The 25,165-nt window shown below is 45.8% G+C and overlaps 1 protein-coding gene across 6 annotated transcripts in view; it reads left to right on the top strand.

The window, feature by feature from the left end:
• Positions 1-25,165, top strand: part of LOC118386956 (protein enabled homolog) — a 159,022-nt gene that overhangs the window by 81,052 nt on the left and 52,805 nt on the right. For 5 of the 6 annotated variants that reach the window (XM_052523753.1, XM_052523754.1, XM_052523752.1 and 2 more), the window contains exon 3: positions 3,429-3,612. In XM_052523753.1, the coding sequence (XP_052379713.1) occupies positions 3,429-3,612 (184 nt within the window). Of the gene's footprint in view, positions 1-3,428; positions 3,613-20,522; positions 20,979-25,165 lie in introns of those variants that run through there. The other variant, XM_052523755.1, reaches the window with a different exon arrangement.

The raw sequence follows: 25,165 nt of genomic DNA on the forward strand, positions 1-25,165 counted from the left end.
ACAGAAAGCCAGTGGGAGCGGGCTGGTGCGGTATGAAAAGGTGAGCGTGGGATGAAGAAATCAGTCCCGTGCAGACCACTTTGAGTGGCGCAGCACTCTAAGGCACTGCATCTCAGCGCTAGAGGCGCCACTACAGACCTTGGTTCGATTAGAGGCTGTATCACAACCGGCCGTGATTGGGAGTCCCATAGGGTGGCGCACAATTGGCCCAGCGTCGTTAGGGTTTGACCAGGGGTAGGCCGTCATTGTAAATGAGAATTTGTTCTGAACTGACTTGCCTAGTTAAATCAATCTTCTTTTTTTTAATAAGTACTTTCTACCATAATGCCAGTAAATCCTGGAGGTTTGGAATCCCAGTGCAGCACCTCGCTCCCCTCAGAACTTACACCACAGAGGCCAGTTAAGGATGACATCAAACCCGGCCCTGATGCAGGGTGTCAAGTAATATTTCACTCTGGGATGGTTTCTTTCTTTGAAAACTTTTATTTTTTTATAACTCAGTAGTCGCTATTTGTTCCCCCTGAAGCAATAAACCCTGACCATTTTTTAAGAATCTAATTTAGAGTTCCTACCCCCCATTAACTTTGAAGGCCTTATTTCTGTAATGCCCGACCCTGTTCTGCCTGTCTATTACTTCATGTAGAGCAGCAAACGGGAGCAGAAGGATTTAACGCAGTGGAAAAACCTCAATGTTATTGGTTTAATTTGACCAATCCAATAAAAAGCTATTGCTGGTCCCCTCCTTCTCTTGGTCTCACACTTGTCCTTACAATTGCTGTAGACCTAGACTGTGTGTGAAGGACAATTTGATGTAGATATCAAAAACAGACGCCACAGTTTCTAAATACTGATCCAATAGTGTCATTCCTGTGATGAGTGAAGTGTCTATAGTGTCTATAGTGCAGTGTCTTCAGAGTAGGAAGGTCTTGCTGTTGTCTCTACAGCCGCTAAGCGTTGCAGAATCCATACCCTCAAGGCCCTGCAATGTCTTGTGATGGATGAGTACTGCACATAGACCCCAGGTGTCACGGGCGTTGTAAGAAGCTGACCAAGGTGCAGCGTGTTGAGCGTACATTTCTGTTTATTTAGGTAAATGTCGCCAACAAACCAAAGACACGACCGTGACGCTTAACATAGGCTATGTTGCCTCTAACAAAGTAAACTACCCACACTGAAGGAGGGGAAAAAGGGCAACCTAAGTATGATTCCCAATCAGAGACGACGATAGACAGCTGTCCCTGATTGAGAACCATACCCAGCCAAAACATAGAAATAAAGAAAAATAGAAAACAAAACATAGAATGCCCACCCCACATCACACCCTGAACTAACCAAATAGAGAAATAAAACGTCGTTCTAAGGTCAGGGCGTGACACCAGGAGTGTGTGTGTGTGTGTGTGTGTGTGTGTGTGTGTGTGTGTGTGTGTGCACAGTCACGGAAGGCTGTTTGTCCACTGACACTGTATGACGGCGAGGACTGAGAATCCATCTAACACAGCATTCCTCCTGTAGGAGAGGGCGAGGGAGTGCTCGCCGGTCAGCATGTGCTTCATCAGCAATCCCAGAACCCTCTCCGTCTTCTCCCTGACGTCTCCCATCCCGTGGGAAGAGAGGAGGATAGGTCATTACGAGGCCCCGCTCTCCTCCTGCTGCTGTTTGTTTCAACACAATGGGAAAGGTCCTTCACGCCACCCCTATAGACACTCACAGCGACATTTGTGTCCTCAACATGTAGGAGGGACTTGACTGCTCTTAGAACTGGGTTCAGATGATCCTTGGACTCCATTGAAAGGTCATGTTGACACCCTGTTATGGGTTCAAGGCAGCAAACTGGTTAGTAGCCCAAGGACCCCTAAAGGCTTAACGAACACGGACCTGATGTAGGATTTCTGTTGTCACAGATGTAAACTCTTCACTCTCTACTTAGTAAGTTAATAAGCTGATCATGAATGGAGATGTTTTTTATATTTTTTCATAACTCTTTTAATAAAGACTTTAATTCGACAGCAATCCAGATGCATGTTAATTAGGCCCTAGGATTAGGATTTGTGGTTTCTAATTATTATGAGCAGAGATTTGCAACACTACACACACTGCACTGTGTGATTAATATCAATAACATGTGATTATTGACTTATCTAAAAATGAGACGGTATGGAGGCAAGACGTGTGAAGACTTGATGCTGCTTATTATTATTCGACTGATACAGCCACCTGTCTGCGTCTGTCTAGTGCAGAGAATCGATCACAGGAAGATGGACTGTCTATCCGGAGTGTGGAGGCTTTGGCTTGTCGAGGTCATTTCAAGCAATCTATATGAAACACACTTATGACGGCTGAAGTTGAAACTAGTTGGTTTAAAATCATTTTAGAAAATCAAAAGATGATGAATAGGCGCAATGTACTTTGCACATTTCAGATTATTCTTCAATTGATGCGTCTTTATTAGACTGTAAGGTAGCAATATACTGTGGCATACTTTCCCCTTTGCACTGACTCTTTCAACTGGTGACTGCAGCAGTGAGATCTGTAGCCTCGGCCTTGAATACCACTCAGACCCTGACTAGGCTGAAGAACTAACAGAGTTCCTCAGTGTTTCTTGGCCGGGGTACAGTACTGCTGGTTTCTGATAGGGGCTCGATGAACTATATTTGTTATGCGCCGTTCCTCTACTGTTCCTCTGTCTCTAACTTTGAGTTGAACCGACAGCCTGTTTTGTTTTCTCTGCTCCGTTGTGTGCCTCAGTGTGCTCATCAACAAGAAATGAGAGAACAGATTATGTAAATCTCTGGCCTGGCAGCCCAGAGGGGGGAAAAAAAGCTAGTAACCAACACATCTTCACTTTCAAGAGCCAAAGGATAATTCAATTCTAGATATTTAAAATAAATGTGGTGCGGATATTATAGGTATTTTTTTCCACAGCTTTCGCCAACCCTAACATTCTAGAACTGAAGAACTATCTTGATCCTCACGCTTTGGATGATTGCTTGGGAGCTAAACGCAGCTCATTTGATTCCCTCCATTTATTTATGAAAGGTGTGCTCATGTTTCTCTGACCTGAAGACTGACACAGCGTTTCTTCTTGGTCATGTGCCAAAGTGATTAAATAACCACACATATAACATTTCAAGGTGGCTCATACTTTACTGTAGTGAGTGTGGCAGCTCTTAGGTGCTTTTAGACTGACTGAGGTGTATTGGCTGTAATGTGTGACTCACTTTATAGAGTAGACCTATTGTGTGCTCTAGAAAGCTGCATTTCCTGTTATCATGATAAACGCGTTCTGAGCAACACAGTTCATTCTGTGCTTCAGAAAAGCTGTCTCAAAACCATCTCACCTCTCCTTCTCCCTGTAAGTGAGAAACTTGTTTTGAGTAACACAAATAGTCCTTTCAGTACTTCAGAATAACCCCCCTCTCCTTCTCCAGGTGGTAATAAACTGTGCCATTCCCAAGGGGCTCAAGTACAACCAGGCCACACAGACCTTCCACCAGTGGCGTGATGCCAGGCAGGTCTACGGACTCAACTTTGGCAGCAAGGAGGATGCCAACGTATTCGCCAGTGCCATGATGCATGCCCTGGAGGTGCTCAACTCTCAGGACACAGGTGCAGGTAAGCTCCATTGACTGGCAGGAAGACTGCTGTAAAGACCTGAGTCATCCAATCAGCTGTTTGTTGGGTTTTAACAAATGAGAGGTGGTCTTGCCTGTTGCCATCCCGTTGCCTCACTCACTGCAGTGGTTGGAGTGAGAGGTGTCCTGCATGGTAAGTAGGCAGGCATGCAAACCTTATGGCTGATCTAGGAGATGGGTATGGGTTAGGTTAGGAGGGCTTTGCTCAGACGCACAGCTGCTTAACCCCTCACGCTTGTGGAAAGTGGCCTATATGGACGGGGCCAAATTGAAATGATTCTAACAGAAGAAGTATAAAAAGCATATGCATGACCATGGTAGCAAATGAAAGAACACTTTGGAGTTCATGGGGAAATGATCAGGCCGACGGTGAGGACAAAACAGTTCATCTGGCACAAGACTGAATCCAAACACTAAACCGTTGATTTCATGTGCCTTTTTAAGTTCACTGTGCTTTTCACAGCATTTGTCAATGACGAAATCTGCAAATACATTTTGGAGTAGGTGCAAGATCAGAATAAATGATTACAGAGAGGTCACGTCTCCCCACCCTCACACAAATGCTGTCTACGCAATCCAAAAACGTTCCGTTATAAATCTGGGTCAGGTGGGCTTCACTTGAAAGCCTATTCTATTGCCAACATGGCTAAAAGCTAAGTTAGATTATCTTGCCGTGTTAGGCGTTCGAAAGGCACTTCAGACAAACCGAATGTAATTTTGGTGCACATAGAATGGAGACACGAGTGCCTTCAAGTGTGTGTTGCTCGGCTCATTTTCTTCACAACACGACAAACACTCATTCTGTTTAGGAAAACCCAGGGTATAACACGCGTCATCCTTGTAACTGTGGATCAGACATAAACGTTGATAACAAATGACGTGAGTTTTCAAATATAGAAATGTGAAGTGCACATTTGGACTCATGGATGTATGGTTTGCTTGTATGACATCAGTGCAGTATTAATTATAATGCTCAACGTCTCTTCTTTCAGAACACATCAACTCCTCTCGATTTACAGCGTTTCCCACTCGGTCAACAACTATGTGCAAAAGTAGCCCAATCAGTGGGAGGGATGGGGGGCATCTTGTCGCGCGGTGCTCAACTTTATAACGCCTGTCAGTTAAAAAGTGTGATCGAATCAACGCAATATTGGCCACTTTCAAATCAAATGTATTTATAAAGCCCTTCTTACATCAGCTGATATCTCAAAGTGCTGTACAGAAACCCAGCCTAAAATCCCAAACAGCAAGCACGGTGGCTAGGAAAAACTCCCTAGAAAGGCCAGAACCTAGGAAGAAACCTAGAGTAACCAGGCTATGGCAAATCCTCTTCTGGCTGTGCCGGGTGGAGATTATAACAGAACATGGCCAAGATGTTCAAATGGTCATAGATGACCAGCAGGGTCAAATAATAATAATCACAGTGGTTGTCGAGGGTAAAACAGGTCAGCACCTCAGGAGTAAATGTCAGTTGGCTTTTCATAGCCAATCATTCAGAGCATCTCTACCGCTCCTGCTGTCTCTAGAGAGTTGGAAACAGCAGGTCTGGGACAGGTAGCACGTCCGGTGAACAGGTCAGGGTTCCATAGCCGCAGGAGCAGCAGCACAGCCAGGTGGCCTGGGGACAGCAAGGAGTCATCGGGCCAGGTAGTCCTGAGGTATGGTCCTAGGGCTCAGGTCCTCAGAGTGAGAGAGAGATAGAGAATAATTAAATTCACACAGGACACCGGATAAGACAGGAGAAATACTCCAGATATACAGTGGGGAGAACAAGTATTTGATACACTGCCGATTTTGCAGGTTTTCCCCACTTACAAAGCATGTAGAGGTCTGTAATTTATATCATAGGTACACTTCAACTGTGAGAGACGGAATCTAAAACATCCAGAAAATCACATTGTATGATTTTTAAGTAATTCATTTGCATTTTATTGCATGACATAAGAATTTGATCACCTACCAACCATTAAGAATTCCGGCTCTCACAGACCTGTTAGTTTTTCTTTAAGAAGCCCTCCTGTTCTCCACTCATTACCTGTATTAAATGCACCTGTTTGAACTCGTTACCTGTTTAAAAGACACCTGTCCACACACTCAATCAAACAGACTCCAACCTCTCCACAATGGCCAAGACCAGAGAGCTGTGTAAGGACATCAGGGATAAAATTGTAGACCTGCACAAGGCTGGGATGGGCGACAGGACAATAGGCAAGCAGCTTGGTGAGAAGGCAACAACTGTTGGCGCAATTATTAGACAATGGAAGAAGTTCAAGATGACGATCAATCACCCTCGGTCTGGGGCTCCATGCAAGATCTCACCTCGTGGGGCATCAATGATCATGTGGAAGGTGAGGGATCAGCCCAGAACTACACGGCAGGACCTGGTCAATGACTTGAAGAGAGCTGGGACCACAGTCTCAAAGAAAACCATTAGTAACACACTACGCCGTCATGGATTAAAATCCTGCAGCACACGCAAGGTCCCCCTGCTCAAGCCAGCGCATGTCCAGGCCCATCTGAAGTTTGCCAATGACCGTCTGGATGATCCAGAGGAGGAATGGGAGAAGTTAATGTGGTCTGATGAGACAAAATCAATCGCCGTGTTTGGAGGAAGAAGAAGGATGAGTACAACCCCAAGAACACCATCCCAACTGTGAAGCACAGAGGTGGAAACATCATTCTTTGGGGATGCTTTTCTGCAAAGGGGACAGGACGACTGCACCGTATTGAGGGAAGGATGGATGGGGCCATGTATCGCGAGATCTTGGCCAACAACGGTTGTTGGCCAAGATCTCGCGATACATGGCCCACAACCTCCTTCCCTCAGTAAGAGCATTGAAGATGGGTCGTGGCTTGGTCTTCCAGCATGACAACGACCCGAAACACACAGCCAGGGTAACTAAGGAGTGGCTCTGTAAGAAGCATCTCAAGTTTCCTGGAGTGGCCTAGCCAGTCTCCAGACCTGAACCCAATAGAAACTCTTTGGAGAGGGCTGAAAGTCCGTATTGCCCAGTGACAGCCCTGAAACCTGAAGGATCTGGAGAAGGTCTGTATGGAGGAGTGGGCCAAAATCCCTGCTGCAGTGTGTGCAAACCTGGTCAAGAACTACAGGAAATGTGGGATAATTGCAAACAAATGTTTCTGTACCAAATATTAAGTTCTGTTTTTCTGATGTATCAAATACTTATGTCATGCAATAAAATGCAAATTAATTACTTAATGTGATTTTCTGGATTTTTGTTCTATATTCCATCTCTCACAGTTGAAGTGTACATATGATAAAAATTACAGACCCCTACATGCTTTGTAAGTAGGAACACTTGCAAAATCGGCAGTGTATCAAATACTTGTTCTCCCCACTGTAACAGACTGAACTTAGCCCCCGACACATAAACTACTGCAGCATAAATACTGGAGGCTGAGACAGGAGGGGTCGGGAGACACGATACCCCCGGACAGGGCCAAACAGGCAGGATATAACCCCACCCACTTTGCCAAAGCACAACCCCCACACCACCAGATGGATATCTTCAACCACCGACTTACCATCCTGAGACAATGCCGAGTATAGCCCACAAAGATCTCCGCCACGGCACAACCCAAGGGGTGGCGCGAACCCAGACAGGAAGATCACATCAGTGACTCAACCCACTCAAGTGACGCACCCCTCCTAGGGACAGCATGGAAGAGCACCAGTAAGCCAGTGACTCAGCCCTTGTAATACGGTTGGAGGCAGAAAATTCCACTGGAGAGAGGGAACCGGCCAGGCAGAGGCCTCAAGGGCGGTTCGTTGCTCCAGTGCCTTTCCGTTCACCTTCACACTCCTGGGCCAGACTACACTCAATCATATGACCCAGTGAAGAGATGAGTCTTCAGTAAGGACTTAAAGGTTGAGACCGAGTCTGCGTCTCTCACATGGGTAGGCAGACCATTCCATGAAAATGGAGCTCTATAGGAGAAAGCACTGCCTCCAGCTGTTTGCTTAGAAATTCTAGGGACAGTTAGGAGGCCTGCGTCATGTGACCGTAGCGTTAGTGTAGGTATGTACGGCAGGATCAAATCAGAAAGATACAGTGCCTTGCGAAAGTATTCGGCCCCCTTGAACTTCAAACATAAAGATATAAAACTGTATTTTTTTGTGAAGAATCAACAACAAGTGGGACACAATCATGAAGTGGAACGACATTTATTGGATATTTCAAACTTTTTTAACAAATCAAAAACTGAAAAATTGAGCGTGCAAAATTATTCAGCCCCCTTAAGTTAATACTTTGTAGTGCCACCTTTTGCTGCGATTGCAGCTGTAAGTCGCTTGGGGTATGTCTCTCAGTTTTGCACATCGAGAGATTTTCCCATTCCAGTTTGAAATATCCAATAAATGTCGTTCCACTTCATGATTGTGTCCCACTTGTTGTTGATTCTTCACAAAAAAATACAGTTTTATATCTTTATGTTTGAAGCCTGAAATGTGGCAAAAGGTCGCAAAGTTCAAGGGGGCAGAATACTTTCGCAAGGCACTGTAGGTAGGTGCAAGCCCATGTAATGCTTTGTAGGTCAGCAGTACAACCTTGAAATCAGCCCTTGCATTAACAGGAAGCCAGTATAGAGAGGCTAGCACTGGAGTAATATGATTTTTAAAAATAGTTCTAGTCAAGATTCTTGCAGCCTTGTTTAGCACTAACTGAAGTTTATTTAGTGCTTTATCCGGGTGGCCGGAAAGTAGAGCATTGCAGTAGTCTAATCTAGAAGTAACAAAAGTATGGATGAATTTTTCTGCATCATTTTTGGTCAGAAAGGTTCTGCGTTTTGCAATGTTACGTAGATGGAAAATAGCTGTCCTTGAAACAGTCTTGATATGTTCATCAAAAGAGAGATCAGGGTCCAGAGTAACGCTGAGGTCCTTCACAGTTTTATTTGAGATGACTGTACAACCATCAATATTAATTGTCAGATTCAACAGACGATCTTTTTGTTTCTTGGGACCGAGAACAAGCATCTCTGTTTTGTCCAAGTTTAAAAGTAGAACATTTGCAGCCATCCACTTCCTTATGTCTGAAACACAGGCTTCCAGCGAGGGCAATTTTGAGGCTTCACCATGTTTCATAGAAATGTACAGCTGTGTGTCATCCGCATAGCAATGAAAGTTAACATTATGTTTTCGAATGACATCACCAAGATGTCAAATATATAGTGAAAACAATAGTGGTCCTAAAACGGAAGCTTGAGGAACACCGAAATTTACAGTTGATTTGTCAGAGGACAAACCATCGACAGAGACAAACTGATATCTTTCCGATAGATAAGATCTAAAGGCCAGAACTTGTCCGTGTAGACCAATTTGAGTTTCCAATCTCTCCAAAAGGATGTGGAGATTTCAATGCAACATGCTGGGAAAAAAACCATGCAAGACATTTTGTTGTAGAACGCCTCAAAGTAAGATTATATTGCACGCATGACTCAGCCTGTAATCTACACAGACCGGTGCGTTATAACTAATCAGAGCTGCAGTAGGCCTATATGCAAATCGACCATTGCCATATATGGATCTGTGTCATTTACTTTGATCTGGACTGTGCTTACAGCATGAGCGGTCGTGAGGAGATGTGCTTGTTTTGAGATCAAAGCGAGAGCTGCATGCAGCCACGTGTGCACATTTTGTTCATATCCTTTGCTAGTTAGACTTATTAGCCCAGTTATAGATAATGTGTAGTCAGCAATTGGGGAAGGATTGCTTCCTACAAGAGCACATAACGTGTACATTTCTCGACATCTATGAAAAGAGTCAGGTAAAGAGTTTTTTAAATTTCTTAATGGGGTAGTGTTGTATTTTGAGACAGTCTTGTATAAGCTAAGAAGCCAATAGGCAGAGGGTAGCATATTTTTTTCTGATTCTGGCTCTAATGTCATGTATAGCATGTTACTGTACAGCAACTGGGTTAAAATCTTAGGCGTTTATCACTGAAAATCTGCCATTTTCAACCTGTATATAGTGGAACGGGTGAACGTGACTAGGTATTTGAGCAGGACCCAAGAGTCAGGACCCACAACCCTCTATCTGTGTGTTATCAAACACTGTTTATCATTCATATCACACTTGAGCATAACACTAAATCTGCAGTACTTGGCCAGACATTTTCCAAAGGCACTTTTAATGTTTGAGTGTTTAAAGTCCACATAGATGACTCATCAAGGTTTGACCTGACTTTGCTGATTTTCTTTTGCTTCACTAAGCGGACAAAATTACATTTGCGTATATTTCTCTTTGAACCACTGTTTATATTGGTTTGGCAGAATAACTACTTTGTCCTCAGTAGAGTGAGGTCATATGTTTAGTGAGGACCTGCTCTTGTAAAATTTGATGTAATTAGTCATTCTGATGTATGTCTTGTGATGTATGTCTTGGCTGATAGTGGTCAGTGTGTGTGTGATAGGGGAACTCTGGTATGTTTCAAGTTTTGTCACGTGCACAAGTACTAGAGCCGGGACGATACCAATATCACTGTTGTTGCAAGGAAACAAAACACGAAGTGGATTTAACCTCTTTAGGAAAACAGCCCAAATGTTGGAAACAAACATCATTATGTTGTCATCCAGAGTCACATGTATTTTCCAAGCTATAGAACACAGTATTTTACTTGCAGTAGCTTTTTAAAGTACCAAAGAGTTTAGTCTACTTGGTGTTTTTGTTATGGCCATGGAAAAAATATTGCGTACCGGCTCTAACAAGTAAAGTGAAATGCCTTTCTTGCAATATCTGTCCCAACAATGCATTAATCAATATCAGTAGTACTATAAAATAAAGTAGAACATAAACGCACGAGAAATAAGAATTGGACGACTAAGTAAGGTATAATATATATACAAAAGTATTTGGACACCCCTTCAAATGGGTGGAGTCGGCTATTTCAGCCACAGCCGTTGCTGACAGGTGTATCAAATCAAGCACAAAACCATGCAATCTCCACAGACAAACATTGGCAGTAGAATGGCCTTACTGAAGAGCTCAGTGACTTTTGACGTGACACTGTCATAGGATGCCACCTTTCCAACAAGTCAGTTCTTCATATTTCTGACCTGCTAGAGCTGCCCCGGTCAATTGTAAGTGCTGTTATTGTGAAGTGGAAGTGTCTAGGCGCAACAATCTCACAGAACGGGACTGCTGATTCATATGTTATTTCATAGTTTTGATGTCTTCACTATTATGGTACAATCTTGAAAATAGTAAAAATTAAGAAAAACCCTTGACTGAGTAAGTGTGTCCAAACTTTTGACTGGTACTGTAGAACCTCTCCACGTCACCTGGTAGGAGCGGCCTGCCAGATAGGATGCAATCCAAGAGTGTACAGAGCCTGAGACATCCAGCCCTTAGAGGGTGGAGAGGAGGATCTAATGGTTCACGGTGTCGAAAGCAGCGAATAGATCTAGGACAGCCTCTGTGACAGAGGAGAGGAGTCTCGGTTGAGTGACCCATCTTGAAGCCTGATTGGTTCGAGTTAAGAAGATGATTCTGAAAGAGATGAGAGAGTTGGTCAGAGAATGCATGCTATAGGGCCTCCAGTGTGGCGCAGCGGTCTAAGGCACTGCAGGACTTGAGGCGTCACTACAGATCCGGGTTCGATCCAGGATTTTGTCGCAGCCGGCCTCAACCGGGAGACACATTTGGCCCAGCATCGTCTGGGTTAGGCGAGGGTTTGGAAGGCCGGGATGTCCTTGTACCATTTAGCGACTCCTGTGACAAGCCGGGTACATGCATGCTGACGTGGTCGCCAGTTTTACGGGGTCTACTCCGACACATTGGTGCTGCTGGCTTCCAGGTTAAGTGAGCAGCATGTCAAGAAGCAGTGTGGCTTGGTGGGTCGTGTTTCGGAGGACGCATGTCTCTCGACATTAGCCTCTCCCGAGTCCGTACAGGAGTTGCAGCGATGGGACAAGACTGTAGCTACCAATTTGGATATCACGAAATTGGGGATAAAAAGTAAAACAAAAAAAGACTGCATGCTCAAGTGTTTTGGAAAGAAGGGATACCCGTCTGTAGGTGACCTCAGAGGGGTCGATTGTTGGTTTCTTGAGGAGAGGAGCAACTCTGGCTATTTTGAAGTCGGAATGCACGCAGCCAATGGTCCGGAATGGGAGAAGATCTCCAAAGATGGTCTGAATAAGCGGATGGGTTTGAGCGGGCAGGTTTATCGGGCAGCAGGACAAGGTGTCAAGCCCATTGAGGAAGACTCTACCATTATGGGTTTCATATTTATATTTATATATCACATTTAATATGAATAACCAGGCCTTGAATCTTGAGCCTTGTTAGTCTATGTACCTTAACGGGTTGGCTGAGATATAGTGTAACGGGTTGTAGTCTGCTACCCATAAAGGGTTATCTGAGGTATTGTGCTTTGGACATGCTTTTATGATCATATAATCAAGGTCCTTGTGAATCAGATGTAAAATGAACTGGAATAAAATGCGAGTTTCACCTAAGGTCCTTGGCTCCCACTGAGACTTTCACCTCAGCCGCCGTGATCGAAGTTAACAGACGTGAACGTGGCAACTTTGAATCGGGTGTAGTTTCTTCTCTCTAAAGTTTCCACTTAATGGTTTCCACTTCAGCAACTTATCTTCCATTTCCATTTCCAGCAGTCTGTGCTGCGCCAAGCCCATAGAGTGACCTCAGACAAAGAGGCCATAGAACAAACTGAGATTATGCTGCTTGTCTGCACTCCCTTAGCTTCCTTTGTGGACTATCCTGAGTAATATCCACACAGTGGATTTGGTGCTATTTCTCAATGAGGGCTGGCTGTTTTGGACAGAGGGAGGGATGTGTGTTTTTGTTGTAGAGAGGTTTGGTAATATGGTTGCAGAGCAGGCTTGGTAGGATGGTTGCAGAGCAGGTTTGGTAGGATGGTTGCAGAGCAGGCTTGGTAGGATGGTTGCAGAGCAGACTTGGTAGGATGGTTGCAGAGCAGACTTGGTAGGATGGTTGCAGAGCAGGCTTGGTAGGATGGTTGCAGAGCAGGCTTGGTAATATGGTTGCAGAGCAGGCTTGGTAGGATGGTTGCAGAGCAGGCTTGGTAGGATGGTTGCAGAGCAGGCTTGGTAATATGGTTGCAGAGCAGGCTTGGTAATATGGTTGCAGTGCAGGCTTGGTAATATGGTTGCAGTGCAGGCTTGGTAATATGGTTGCAGTGCAGGCTTGGTAATATGGTTGCAGTGCAGGCTTGGTAATATGGTTGCAGTGCAGGCTTGGTAATATGGTTGCAGTGCAGGCTTGGTAATATGGTTGCAGTGCAGGCTTGGTAATATGGTTGCAGTGCAGGCTTGGTAATATGGTTGCAGAGCAGGCTTGGTAATATGGTTGCAGTGCAGGCTTGGTAATATGGTTGCAGTGCAGGCTTGGTAGGATGGTTGCAGTGCAGGCTTGGTAATATGGTTGCAGTGCAGGCTTGGTAATATGGTTGCAGTGCAGGCTTGGTAATATGGTTGCAGTGCAGGCTTGGTAATATGGTTGCAGTGCAGGCTTGGTAATATGGTTGCAGTGCAGGCTTGGTAATATGGTTGCAGTGCAGGCTTGGTAATATGGTTGCAGTGCAGGCTTGGTAATATGGTTGCAGTGCAGGCTTGGTAATATGGTTGCAGAGCAGGCTTGGTAGGATGGTTGCAGAGCAGGCTTGGTAATATGGTTGCAGTGCAGGCTTGGTAATATGGTTGCAGTGCAGGCTTGGTAATATGGTTGCAGAGCAGGCTTGGTAGGATGGTTGCAGAGCAGGCTTGGTAGGATGGTTGCAGAGCAGGCTTGGTAGGATGGTTGCAGAGCAGGCTTGGTAGGATGGTTGCAGAGCAGGCTTGGTAGGATGGTTGCAGAGCAGATCTTCTGCCATTTGAAAGGATCCGACGGTGGTTGTGTTTCAAAGTGTGTTTTCAGAGTCACTGTCATGAACGTATTGCAGCAGCCACAGCTCTGAGTGCAATCACTCTATTTCAGTGTCCTTGTCAAAGTGTTTGGAACAAGACTGACTGGTCAGAAGATGGTTTGACCAACTGTGTATGAATTAATCCAGGTTTAACACAGTTGATAAGGGAACGCTGAACATTGAATAGCCTAGCTGCTGATAACATTATGCCCCTCTGCCTCTCTCCCTGTCCTTCATCTCTTTGTTCCTGACTAGACCATTTCCTGTTTACCCCATTGACTTCTTATCTCTCTCTGAGGCTGGATGCGTGGTTCTCACTGCTCTCTAATAGCCTGTGATAATAAGCTGATAGTGATGTGCTTGGTTATGGAAATTGTTTTAATGAGGCATTCTCCAGTGGTGTGGGTGTTATCACACTATCAGAGCCTGGTGCAGCCTGCTGCTGACAGGAGGAGACCCTGGGGGCTGCTGGAACTTTGACGGAGTCTATAAGGATATCCTCAATGTGTGTGAGAGAGTGGGGATATTTCTGCCTTCTCCATTTCCCCTGTCTGTCTGTTTGCAACAATGTTTGTAATGTGAGCTGTCTTAACCAAGAACCTTTTGTCTCATCAGGCCCCCCGGGGCTAGGCTTTGGGATACAGAGCGTGTTAGCCTGGCCTTAACAAAGCCCTACCAGGCGGACAGAGGGGAGGCGAAGTCCGATTGGACACTTTAATTGGCCCTGCCTCAGTCAAAGTTCCATTGTGTTGAGTAAGCTGTTTACAGCAGCATACTCCAGCACAGGGCTGGGACTGACGAGATGGGGCTAGAGCGACCACTGAGGGCTGGAACAGGTTACAGCTGAGGTACAGCAACCCTGTGTGTGAGCAACTTTGTTTGAGGACTGTGGTTGAGATATGGATCTGATTCTCTGCTCTTCTCTTCTCTACCCCCTGTTGGTCGTACATAGAACTGCACCCAGAAGCAATGACTACCAGAGGGTTTAACACCCCAGTGTTTTCTACAGTATATTCTTATCATCCTAGGTGATGATACTGCTATTCTCATAGGTGTCCCTTTTTAGACATGATAAGCCTTCAATGACACATGCGACTCAACATCATTCACTCCCAGACTGGGTGATCATCACCGGACAAGAGAGGAATGGAGTCACTAGTCAATCCTTTTATGAGACTTGTTATTTATTTCACAGCTGGCTAAATCCAGTATTGACGTGGTTGACGTGGTTGGCCTGATGTGGTCTGTGTTTGGGTCTCTGGTCATGCAGGCTGAATGTAGATGCAGCTGCTGTCTGTTCTGTTGCATACGCTGCACTAATGCCATTAATTAGTAACCTGCCTAAATTACTACCGACCCGTAGCGCTCACGTCTGTAGCCATGAAGTGCTTTGAAAGGCAGGTCATGGCTCACATCAACACCATTATCCCATAAACCCTAGACCCACTCCAATTTGCATACCGCCCCAACAGATCCACAGATGATGCCATTTATATTGCACTCCACATTGCCCTTTCCCACCTGGACAAAAGGAACACCTATGTGAGAATGCTATTCATTGACTGCAGCTCAGCGTTCAACACCATAGTGCCCTCAAAGCTCATCAATAAGCTAAGGGACTAAACACTGAGACTAAACACCTCCCTCTGCAACTGGATCCTGGACTTCCTGACAAGCTGCCCCAGGTGGTAAGGGTAGGTAACAACACATTATAGGTTGACTGATTATGATTTTTCAACGCCAATACTGATACCGATTATTGGAGGACCAAAAAAAGCCGATACCGATTAATCTGTCTTTTTTTTCTTTTCATTTCTAATAATGACAATTACAACAATACTGAATGAACGCTTATTTTAACTTAATATAATACATCAATAAAATCAATTTAGCCTCAAATAAATAATGAAACATGTTCAATTTGGTTTAAATAATGCAAAAACAAAGTGTTGGAGAAGAAAGTAAAAGTGCAATATGTGCCATGTAAGAAAGCTAACGTTTAAGTTCCTTGCTCCGAACATGAGAACATATGAAAGCTGGTGGTTCCTTTTAACATGAGTCTTCAATATTCCCAGGTAAGAATTTTTAGGTTGTAGTTATTATTGGAATTATAGGACTATTTCTCTCTATACCATTTGTATTTCATATACCTTTGACTATTGGATGTTCTTATAGGCACTTTAGTATTTCCAGTGTAACAGTATAGCTTCTGTCCCTCTCCTCGCTCCTACCTGGGCTCGAACCAGGAACACATCCACAACAGCCACCCTCGAAGCAGCGTTACCCATGCAGAGCAAGGGGAACAACCACTCGCTATTAGCGCGCACCCCACTAACTAGCTAGCCATTTCACATCGGTTACACCAGCCTCATCTCGGGAGTTGATAGGCTTGAAGTCATAAACAGCTCAATGCTTGAAGCATTGCGAAGAGCTGCTGGCAAAATGCACAAAAGTGATGTTTGAATGAATGCTTACGAGCCTGCTGGTGCCTACCATCGCTCAGTCAGACTGCTCTATCAAATCATAGACTTAATTATAACATAATAACACACAGAAATACGAGCCTTAGGTCATTAATATGGTCGAATCCGGAAACAGGCAGGCTCCTCGTGGAGTGCAATGAGAGGCAGGTGGTTAGAGCATTGGACTAGTTAACTGTAAGGTTGCAAGATTGAATCCCCGAGCTGACAAGGTAAAAATCTGTCGTTCTGCCCCTGAACAAAGCACTTAACCCACCGTTCCTAGCCCGTCATTGAAAATAAGAATGTGTTCTTAACTGACTTGCCTAGTTAAATAAAGGTGTAAAAAAAATGGAATCTGCCAAATCGGCGTCCAAAAATACTGATTACCGATTGTTATGAAAACTTGAAATCGGCCCTAATTAATCGGCCGTTCCGATTAATGGGTCTATCTCTACAACACATCCACTACGCTGATCCTCAACACAGGGGCCCCTCAGGGGTGCGTGCTCAGTCCCCTCCTGTACTCCCTGTTCACAGTGCACTCTAACCAGGTCGTCAGGTGCACAGTGTTTCTAGTTAACTGTAAGGTTGCAAGATTGAATCCCCGAGCTGACAAGGTAAAAATCTAGTGCAGCTGGCTTCCGGGTTGGATGCTGTGGGGTTGGATGCTGTGGGGTTGGACGCTGTGTTAAGAAGCAGTGCGGCTTGGTTGAGTTATGTTTCAGAGGACGCATGGCTTTCGACCTTCGTACGGGAATTGTGGCGATGAGACAAGATACTAACAATTGGATACCATGAAATTGGGGGAAAAGGGGGTAAAATTAATAAATAAATAAATATTTAAAAAAGACTCCAGCCACCCTAGTCATAGACTGTTCTCTCTGCTACCGCATGGCAAGCGGTACCAGAGCACCAAGTCTAGGTCCAAGAGGCTTCTAAACAGCATCTACCCCCAAGCCATAAGACTCCTGAACATCAGAGTGAAAAGAAGGAAGCCTGTACAGAATACAAATATTTCAAAACATGCATCATGTTTGCAACAAGGCACTTAATTAATACTGCAAAAAAATGTTTTTTTTGTCCTGAATAGAAAGTGTTATGTTTGGGTCAAACACAACACATTACTGAGTACCACTCTTCATATTTTAAAGCATGGTGGTGGCTGAATCATGTTATGGGTATGCTTGTCATCAGCAAGGACAAGGGAGTTTTTTTTAGTATAAAAATAAACAGAATGAAGCTGAGCACAGGCAAAATCCTATAGGAAATCCTGGTTCACTCTGCTTTCCAACACACTGAGTGATGTATTCACTTTTCAGCAGCACAATAACCTAAAACACAAGGCCAAATGTACACTGGAGTTGCTTACCAAGATGACATGAAATATTCCTGAGTGGCCTATTTAATTTTGACTTACAAATCTATGGTAAGTCTTGAAAATGGATTTCTAGCAATGATCAACAATCAACTTGACAGAGCTTAAATAATTTAAAAAATAGTAATGGGCAAGTAATGTACAATCCAGGTGTGCAAAGCTCTTAGAGACGTACCCAGAAAGACTCTTTCTGTAATCACCTCCAAAGGAGATTCTACAAAGTATTTACTCAGGAGTGTGAATACTAGTGTGATTGAGATATTTCTGTATTTCTTTTTCAATAAATTTGCTAAAATATCTAAAAACATGTTTTCTCTTTGATTAGGGGGTATTGTTTGTAGATGGGAGAGAAGAAAAATGATATTTAATCCATTTTGATTTCAGGCTGTGAAATAAGTCAAGAGGTAATGAATACTTCCTGAATGCTCTGTATATCCCTGGAGTCTCTACAGTAGCTTGTCTAATTTTAGCAGAGTGAAATGTGTGCCTTGGAATCACATGGCAGGCAGTCGGCGCTAGGCTGGTTAGTGTGCCGCTGACACAGGAGCTGTGTGCTCACCGTGCTGCTACTGTCTGAGACTCAGGCATGTGGGCTTTTCTAAAATGTCTGTTGCCATTTTCGCTCCCAGTCAGATAACACACTGGACCACTGGGCAGAGAAGGGATGGAGGTCGGGGGTTAAATGTAATGTTTGCTCTGTATAAGGCCTGTGACAAGGTGGTGTAGCCTGCTGACAGACATGAGTGCATAATCTAACTATGAGCTGTCTGACTGTCTGTGTGGAAATGCTTAAAGGCCCACTGCAGTCAAAAACGAGATTATTCTGTGTTTTATATATTTTGCCACACTGAGGTTGGAATAATACTGTGAAATTGTGAAAATGATGATAATTCCCTTTTAGTTTAAGAGCTGTTTTGAAGACTGCCTGAAATTTTTGCCTGTTTTGGTTGGATGTAGACTTGCCTGGTGAATTAGTTAATAGACCAATAAGAAAGAGTTCCACACCTTTCTGCCAATAACAGCTAGTTTTCAGTTTTCCCCTCCCCATTCGAACTACTCCCAGACAGTCCTAGAAAAAAATCTTGCTTGAGCAATTGCTCTTTGCTAAGAAGCTACTTTTGTTTCTTTTTGACCATTTTAATTTAAAACTATCGCAGTAAGGAACTTAATTGTTAGCCAGAAATGATTTGATATCAAGTTAAAAATGGTCGTATTGGACATTTTTTAATGTGGGATTTACACAGAAACCAGCTCGACCACACCTTGGCTATTCTGCTTCTCGAGTCCCAGGTGCTGTGAATTGAACCGTTGTCAGAACAGGACAGAAACAGCATTGGTGTGTTTTTTTGTCAGGAAGGAATGTGTGTGTGTGTGTGTGTGTACCAGGACAAAGGAGCGATCGGTTACCATCGGAGACAAGGCGGTGGTTGTGGTCTGGTGAGGCCATGTGAAGTTTGGTAATACACGTCAGTCAGGTGACTGGTGAGGGGTTAAGTCTGATGGAGGTCTGTGACCCTCCTCCAGTCACACCAAAGCAACCGTCTTCTCCCCATGTCTAGGTCCAACATTAAACCCTAACTTCAAAGCTGGAATCCTTAGCGTGGAAACCACCACGCTACTTCAAACAACATTATTTCCCCCCTCGAACATCACTGAACATCACTGAACACATGATAGAACAGCAGACTATGTACCCCGATTTTCTTTTTTACCATGAAGCTCATCTCCTCGGTTTAAAAAACAAAACCATAACAACTGCACCTGGATCAACCAGGGGCGCTGTTTCACCTTATGCAGATCTCAGCTTTAACATGCCTGATCATCCCTATGTATAAAGTCAGAGAGGCAGTCTGCTGGTGAATGTTTTGGGCAGTAGCGGACCTTAGTTCTGGGCTGTGACCTGAGGTCACTCTGTGATTGGTCAGTCATGTCCAGTAACCCATACAGACAGACATACAGCCGTCCTCCGTCGGACTCCTCTCTGTTCTCCTAAAATGGGTAAAAGAGGACTGGACTGAAGGGATGGTCAGGCCGCTGGACGCCTGTTGGTGTTGTGGTCTGGCTGTAATCCCTCCTTTTCTTCTGGTTGTGGACAGATTGATATAGAGGGAGAAGAGAAAGGAGGCAGTGTGTGAGAGAAAGTGCCATGTAAGGCTACAAAACACAAGTTAGAAGGCGGAGGGACAGTGCTTTTCAGACGTGTTTCAGTCAACTCCACACCTTCTGTTTGGACCTTCATTTTGACAGACGCCGGTCTGTGCCCTGGGACAAACAGCTGAACACACTGACTCTACACAGTGGGGTCCCTCTCTTTATGGGTCCCCTGGCTCCCCTCAACCACCACCCCATTCTGCCCTCTACAGCCCTAGCAACACAACCCAGCATGGTGTCAGGGATCAGGGGTAGGTTTATCAACGTGCATCTTTGTGGTATTAATACCATGTTGTGATGGCCTGTTGACAGAGAAGAATACAGAGCGAGTATGCCTGTTACCATGACCTCATCAGTGTGTGAGAACAACACAGGAGCAGGGCTGGCTGATAGTCTGTCATGTTGGTCCCGGATCCCTGTCGTCTCCTTTTGTGTCTGGACCTTGAAGTTGTGTTTTCCTTGGACAATGGCAAAATGTTGTTTAGTATTTTGAGCCTTTACAGCCCGTCTCGGTGGCATGTGAAAGTCTTTCAAGTAGTTGAATATTGGAATGTATTTGAAAATACTCAAATACTTTCAAGTACAATTTGGTCGAATATTTGGTTTTTACAAATAACCATTCAAATACAAATAAAACAAGATTTATATAACAAATACTCAAATATACATATTTATACCCAGGTCTGGGATGTGTTTATGTGTGTGTGTGGCCTACCCTTGCCAGAGTCTCTGTCATAGAAACAAGCTGCATTCCTGAGCCAAAATGAGTTTGTTTTTGCAGCCCCAGGGACTGGCTTTGAGGGTTGCAGACAGACAGAGAAGGGGAGGGGGGTGCAGACACCGACACCTACCACAGTGTCTCAGGATGTCTGGCATGTGTTTGTTTCTTAACTCATACCATCATGTGATCCCCATTGCATCATTCGCCCAGTAGATATGGAGGTTGGTGTGACGTGACGCCCGACTGCCTGCCACACTTTTTATTGACGAGCTCATGCTCTTTGGCACCAGACTGCCATAGCCCACGCTGCTGCGAGGTTCTCCACTAGCAGCCAGCTTGCTACTACTACTATTACTACTAACTGACAGAACAGCTGCCCTGCACAGCCCAGCACAGCCCAGCACAGCCCTACCAGAGACTACAACTCTGTACTTATCAGGGAAGGAGACTAGAGAGGGAGAGACCAGACATCAGGAGCAGTGAGAACCAGAGAGCGAGGGCCCCTGGTGTGATCCAGCCCAGGGTTGGTGCTGTGCTGTTTGGTGCTCTACTCCCTAAGACTGCTGGCTCTAGCTCTTCTGTGAGGGGGAGAGACTGCTGCTTCTTGGTGTAGGGCTGTAGAGACCGAGGAGGAGAAGGCCTCCCAGGCATCCACAGACATGCCTGCTCCCAGAGTGAGCCGCTTCCAGCCGCAGCAGAAGATCAGTCGCGCTCAGATCATCCTCAGCAGTAAGTAGAGCTGCACTGGTAGGGTGGTGGGTGAAGGGGTTGCAGATTTGGTTGGGTATTGGTGCCATGAGGTGGGGTAGGGTGTTGTTGTATAGTGGGACAGCTGATAGGCGTAATGGGTAGGCCAGTGATGGAGGGCAAGGCTACCAAACCGCTGACAGCATGCTCTGGATCATTGCAGTAGTTGAAGAGTGCCTCTCGTATCAAGTAGTGCGAACAAAAGTCTTTATGTAAATTGTATAACATTAATTTGTTATGCTCTATCCGAGGTGTCAGTGAAAACGAGGTTTTAGTTGCCTGTAGTGTAATCTACTCTAAATGCACTGATGGACACAGTTCTGCCAGAAGGAACATGAGTCCTCTTATGGTTGGTCACAGATCAGTTGCTCTTTCTCCTGATTGGCTAAGCTGTGTTCCATACGTTGGTGCCCTGTAGCAACCAACAGTAAGCCTCTGGCAGAAGGAGAAAAGGCAAGGAGAGAGAGGGCAGCCTTGACCTCTGCATGGCTGATCTTTGAAAGAAAAAGAAATCACATCAACTTTGTCACTGAGTTTCCAAGCTGCAAAGTCAGCGACGCACAGGCTCTGTCGAGTTCACACAACCAGTACAACCCTCCAGTCCTGACAGAACAGATACAGATAGTCATCGTCCTGAATGCTAGAGTGAAATTCACACACCGTTTCAAAGACTGAATCAGCAGACTGACAAACGGTGCCTGGCTGCTCCATCTCATACTCATCTCTTCAGCACCGGTGTTCAGTTAGCTCCGTTCAGCTAACTCGGAGTGTTCAGTGCAAGCTGAGTGTTTTCGGTACACGGCGTGCCCTGTGGAAAGCTTTGTCTCTAAATGCATGGTTACTAATCAAATTGGGAATGTCCTAACAATGCAAAACAGTTGCATTTGGGGTTATCCCATGGGTGCTGGATCTCTGTGGCTGGGGTCTAGTGCTCTGTAGGGTCTGCTAGTTCCGAGACTGGGGTCTAGTGCTCCGTAGCGGCTGCTAGTTCCGAGGCTGGGGTCTAGTGCTCCGTAGGGGCTGTTAGTTTCTGAAGCTGGGGTCTAGTGCTCTGTAGGGACTGTTAGTTCCGAGGCTGGGGTCTAGTGCTACGTAAGGGGCTTAGTTCCGAGGCTGGGGTCTAGTGCGCCGTAGGGGCTGTTAGTTCCGAGGCTGGGGTCTAAGTGCTCCGTACGGGCTGTTAGTTTCCGAGGCTGGGGTCAAGTGATCCGTAGGGGCTGTTAGTTTCTGAAGCTGGGGTCTAGTGCTCCGTAGGGGCTGTTAGTTCCGGGGCTGGGGTCTAGTGCTCCGTAGGGGCTTAGTTCCGAGGCTGGGGTCTAGTGCTCCATAGGGGCTTAGTTCCGGGGCTGGGGTCTAGTGCTCCATAGGGGCTTAGTTCCGAGGCTGGGGTCTAGTGCTCCATAGGGGCTTAGTTCTGGGGCTGGGGTCTAGTGCTCCATAGGGGCTTAGTTCCGAGGCTGGGGTCTAGTGCTCTGTAAGGGCTGTTAGTTCCGAGGCTGGGGTCTAGTGCTACGTAGGGGCTTAGTTCCGAGGCTGGGGTCTAGTGCGCCGTAGGGGCTGTTAGTTCCGAGGCTGGGGTCTAAGTGCTCCGTACGGGCTGTTAGTTTCCGAGGCTGGGGTCTAGTGCTCCATAGGGGCTTAGTTCCGGGGCTGGGGTCTAGTGCTCCATAGGGGCTTAGTTCCGGGGCTGGGGTCTAGTGCTCCATAGGGGCTTAGTTCCGGGGCTGGGGTCTAGTGCTCCATAGGGGCTTAGTTCCGAGGCTGGGGTCTAGTGCTCTGTAAGGGCTGTTAGTTCCGAGACTGGGGTCTAGTGCTCTGTAGGGGCTTAGTTCCGAGGCTGGGGTCTAGTGCTCTGTAAGGGCTGTTAGTTCCGAGGCTGGGGTCTAGTGCTCTGTAGGGGCTTAGTTCCGAGGCTGGGGTCTAGTGCGCTGTAGGGGCTGTTCGTTCCGAGGCGTTGGCAGAGCTCAATGATGACCTCATCCACAGGTGCCAGCTGACCTGACCTGGTCTGGGGCTCTATAGCCCTGGTTGCCTCCCCTAACATTGTGGCTGAGCCAGAAATACAATGTTTACCTTCTCCTATGGAGGGAGGGGATATGCGCTGCGTCTGCTTATGGCCGTAGTGTTTCCAAGCAGAGCATCTTTTATTAGGCGATGTTACGTCAGACCTGCGCTGAGGCATCCGGCCACCTGAGCTGGCCTGGTGTGGGGTGCTGCGTCTGTATCAGTGGCCCTCCCTGGGGTAATGGAGATGGCAAGCTCTGCTGCTGACATCCCTGTTAAGGACAGGGGGAAGGGGGAGTAGAGGGGAGAGGTCACTGTCCTACCGTCACCTAGACTCCCTGTCTCCCCCTCTGCCTCAGAATAAGACCCACCTTGGAAAGGTGCAAGGGTTTGTGGGTAGTGTATATGGCCTGTACCGTCATTACATTTGTCTACATGTCTGTACTGTGTGTCTGTCTTCCTATGGGAGACAGGAATGCTTGCACTGCAGTCATCAATATTCTATCACAGGCCGCCTGCCATCGCAGACAGCTAGACTCCTCTAAAGCTGTTTCTGTAACCGTAAAGGAAGATGTTCTGACATGCAGCACCTAGCATCATCCACCACAGCTGCTTAACCTGATTGGCAGCCCAAACTACAGTGAAACTCTTATAGCCTAGGGATAGCGAACCTGGGGAGTCAGGAGGGCCAATCATCTGTACCCTGACGACTCTTCGTTTTTCTCCCAGCGCCCTCACACCATACATCTGTCAGCCTGTTAACAGTAGCAGCACTCCATTTCACAAATGGGGAAGCCATTGTTTAGACACTGCATGTTTGTGAGTGTTAAGCTGCGAGACTCTCCTGACTCGACTGGGGGGATTCATGTGCGGGTTGCACGCAGTGTTACAGCAGTAGTGTTGGGGTTGAAGTAATGAGACAGGCAGCCAGAAGGTGTTAATGTCACTCTGGGAAAGTGATGGAACACTTGGGGATGCATTAGGTTTCTCTTGTTGACACATATAAGTGGCTTACATCTGTATGGTGAGACGGAGAGAATCAGCTGATGTTTTGGTGGCGATTAAGACTTGTTTTGGTCCTCTTGCTGTTACTTAGATTATTGATTGGTGGAATTAGATTAGTTGGAAATGAGCAGGAGCTTCTCAGCACATGATACTATAATGACTTACTACTGGTCACTAGAGAAAAGAACTAATGGTTCAACATGTATTTGCCACTCTGATACCAAAGCGCACTGAAGAGTAAACACTATTAACAGCCCACATTTCTAGCAGTATATTTGACCAGAAAATGCATGTGGAGTGGAATGGTAATTGTTCGTTTTGCCAAGTCATGTGTAATTTCACTCTGAGTGCCTCCTGCCTTGGGCCTGTCAGCAGAATGTAGAGGACTGTGGGTAATTAGACTGGGCCTGTGGTCTCTCAGGTCAGTGGGGAGCCGGCCTCCCGTCTCTCAACATGATTGATCAATAACCATTACCCGAGATGGCCTCCCAAAAAGTAATTTTGTCTCACCTAAAGTACATCAGTCATAATTTCCCCTCCAACTTTTTACTGGTCCTCTTCATCAGCAGTATGTATAGGGCTCTACCTGGTCCTCTTCATCAGCAGTATGTATAGGGCTCTACCTGGTCCTCTTCATCAGCACTATGTATAGGGCTCTACCTGTCCTCTTCATCAGCACTATGTATAGGGCTCTACCTGGTCCTCTTCATCAGCACTATGTATAGGGCTCTACCTGTCCTCTTCATCAGCACTATGTATAGGGCTCTACCTGGTCCTCTTCATCAGCACTATGTATAGGGCTCTACCTGGTCCTCTTCATTAGCATTATGTATAGGGCTCTACCTGGTCCTCTTCTTCAGCAGTATGTATGGGCTCTACCTGGTCCTCTTCATCAGCACTATGTATAGGGCTCTACCTGGTCCTCTTCTTCAGCAGTATGTATGGGTTCTACCTGGTCCTCTTCATCAGCACTATGTATAGGGCTCTACCTGGTCCTCTTCATCAGCACTATGCATGGGCTCTACCTGGTCCTCTTCATCAGCACTATGTATAGGGCTCTACCTGGTCTCTTCATCAGCACTATGTATAGGGCTCTACCTGGTCCTCTTCATCAGCACTATGTATAGGGCTCTACCTGTCCTCTTCATCAGCACTATGTA

The sequence above is a fragment of the Oncorhynchus keta genome, chromosome 8 (assembly GCF_023373465.1).
Source record: "Oncorhynchus keta strain PuntledgeMale-10-30-2019 chromosome 8, Oket_V2, whole genome shotgun sequence".
Lineage (NCBI taxonomy): Eukaryota > Metazoa > Chordata > Actinopteri > Salmoniformes > Salmonidae > Oncorhynchus > Oncorhynchus keta.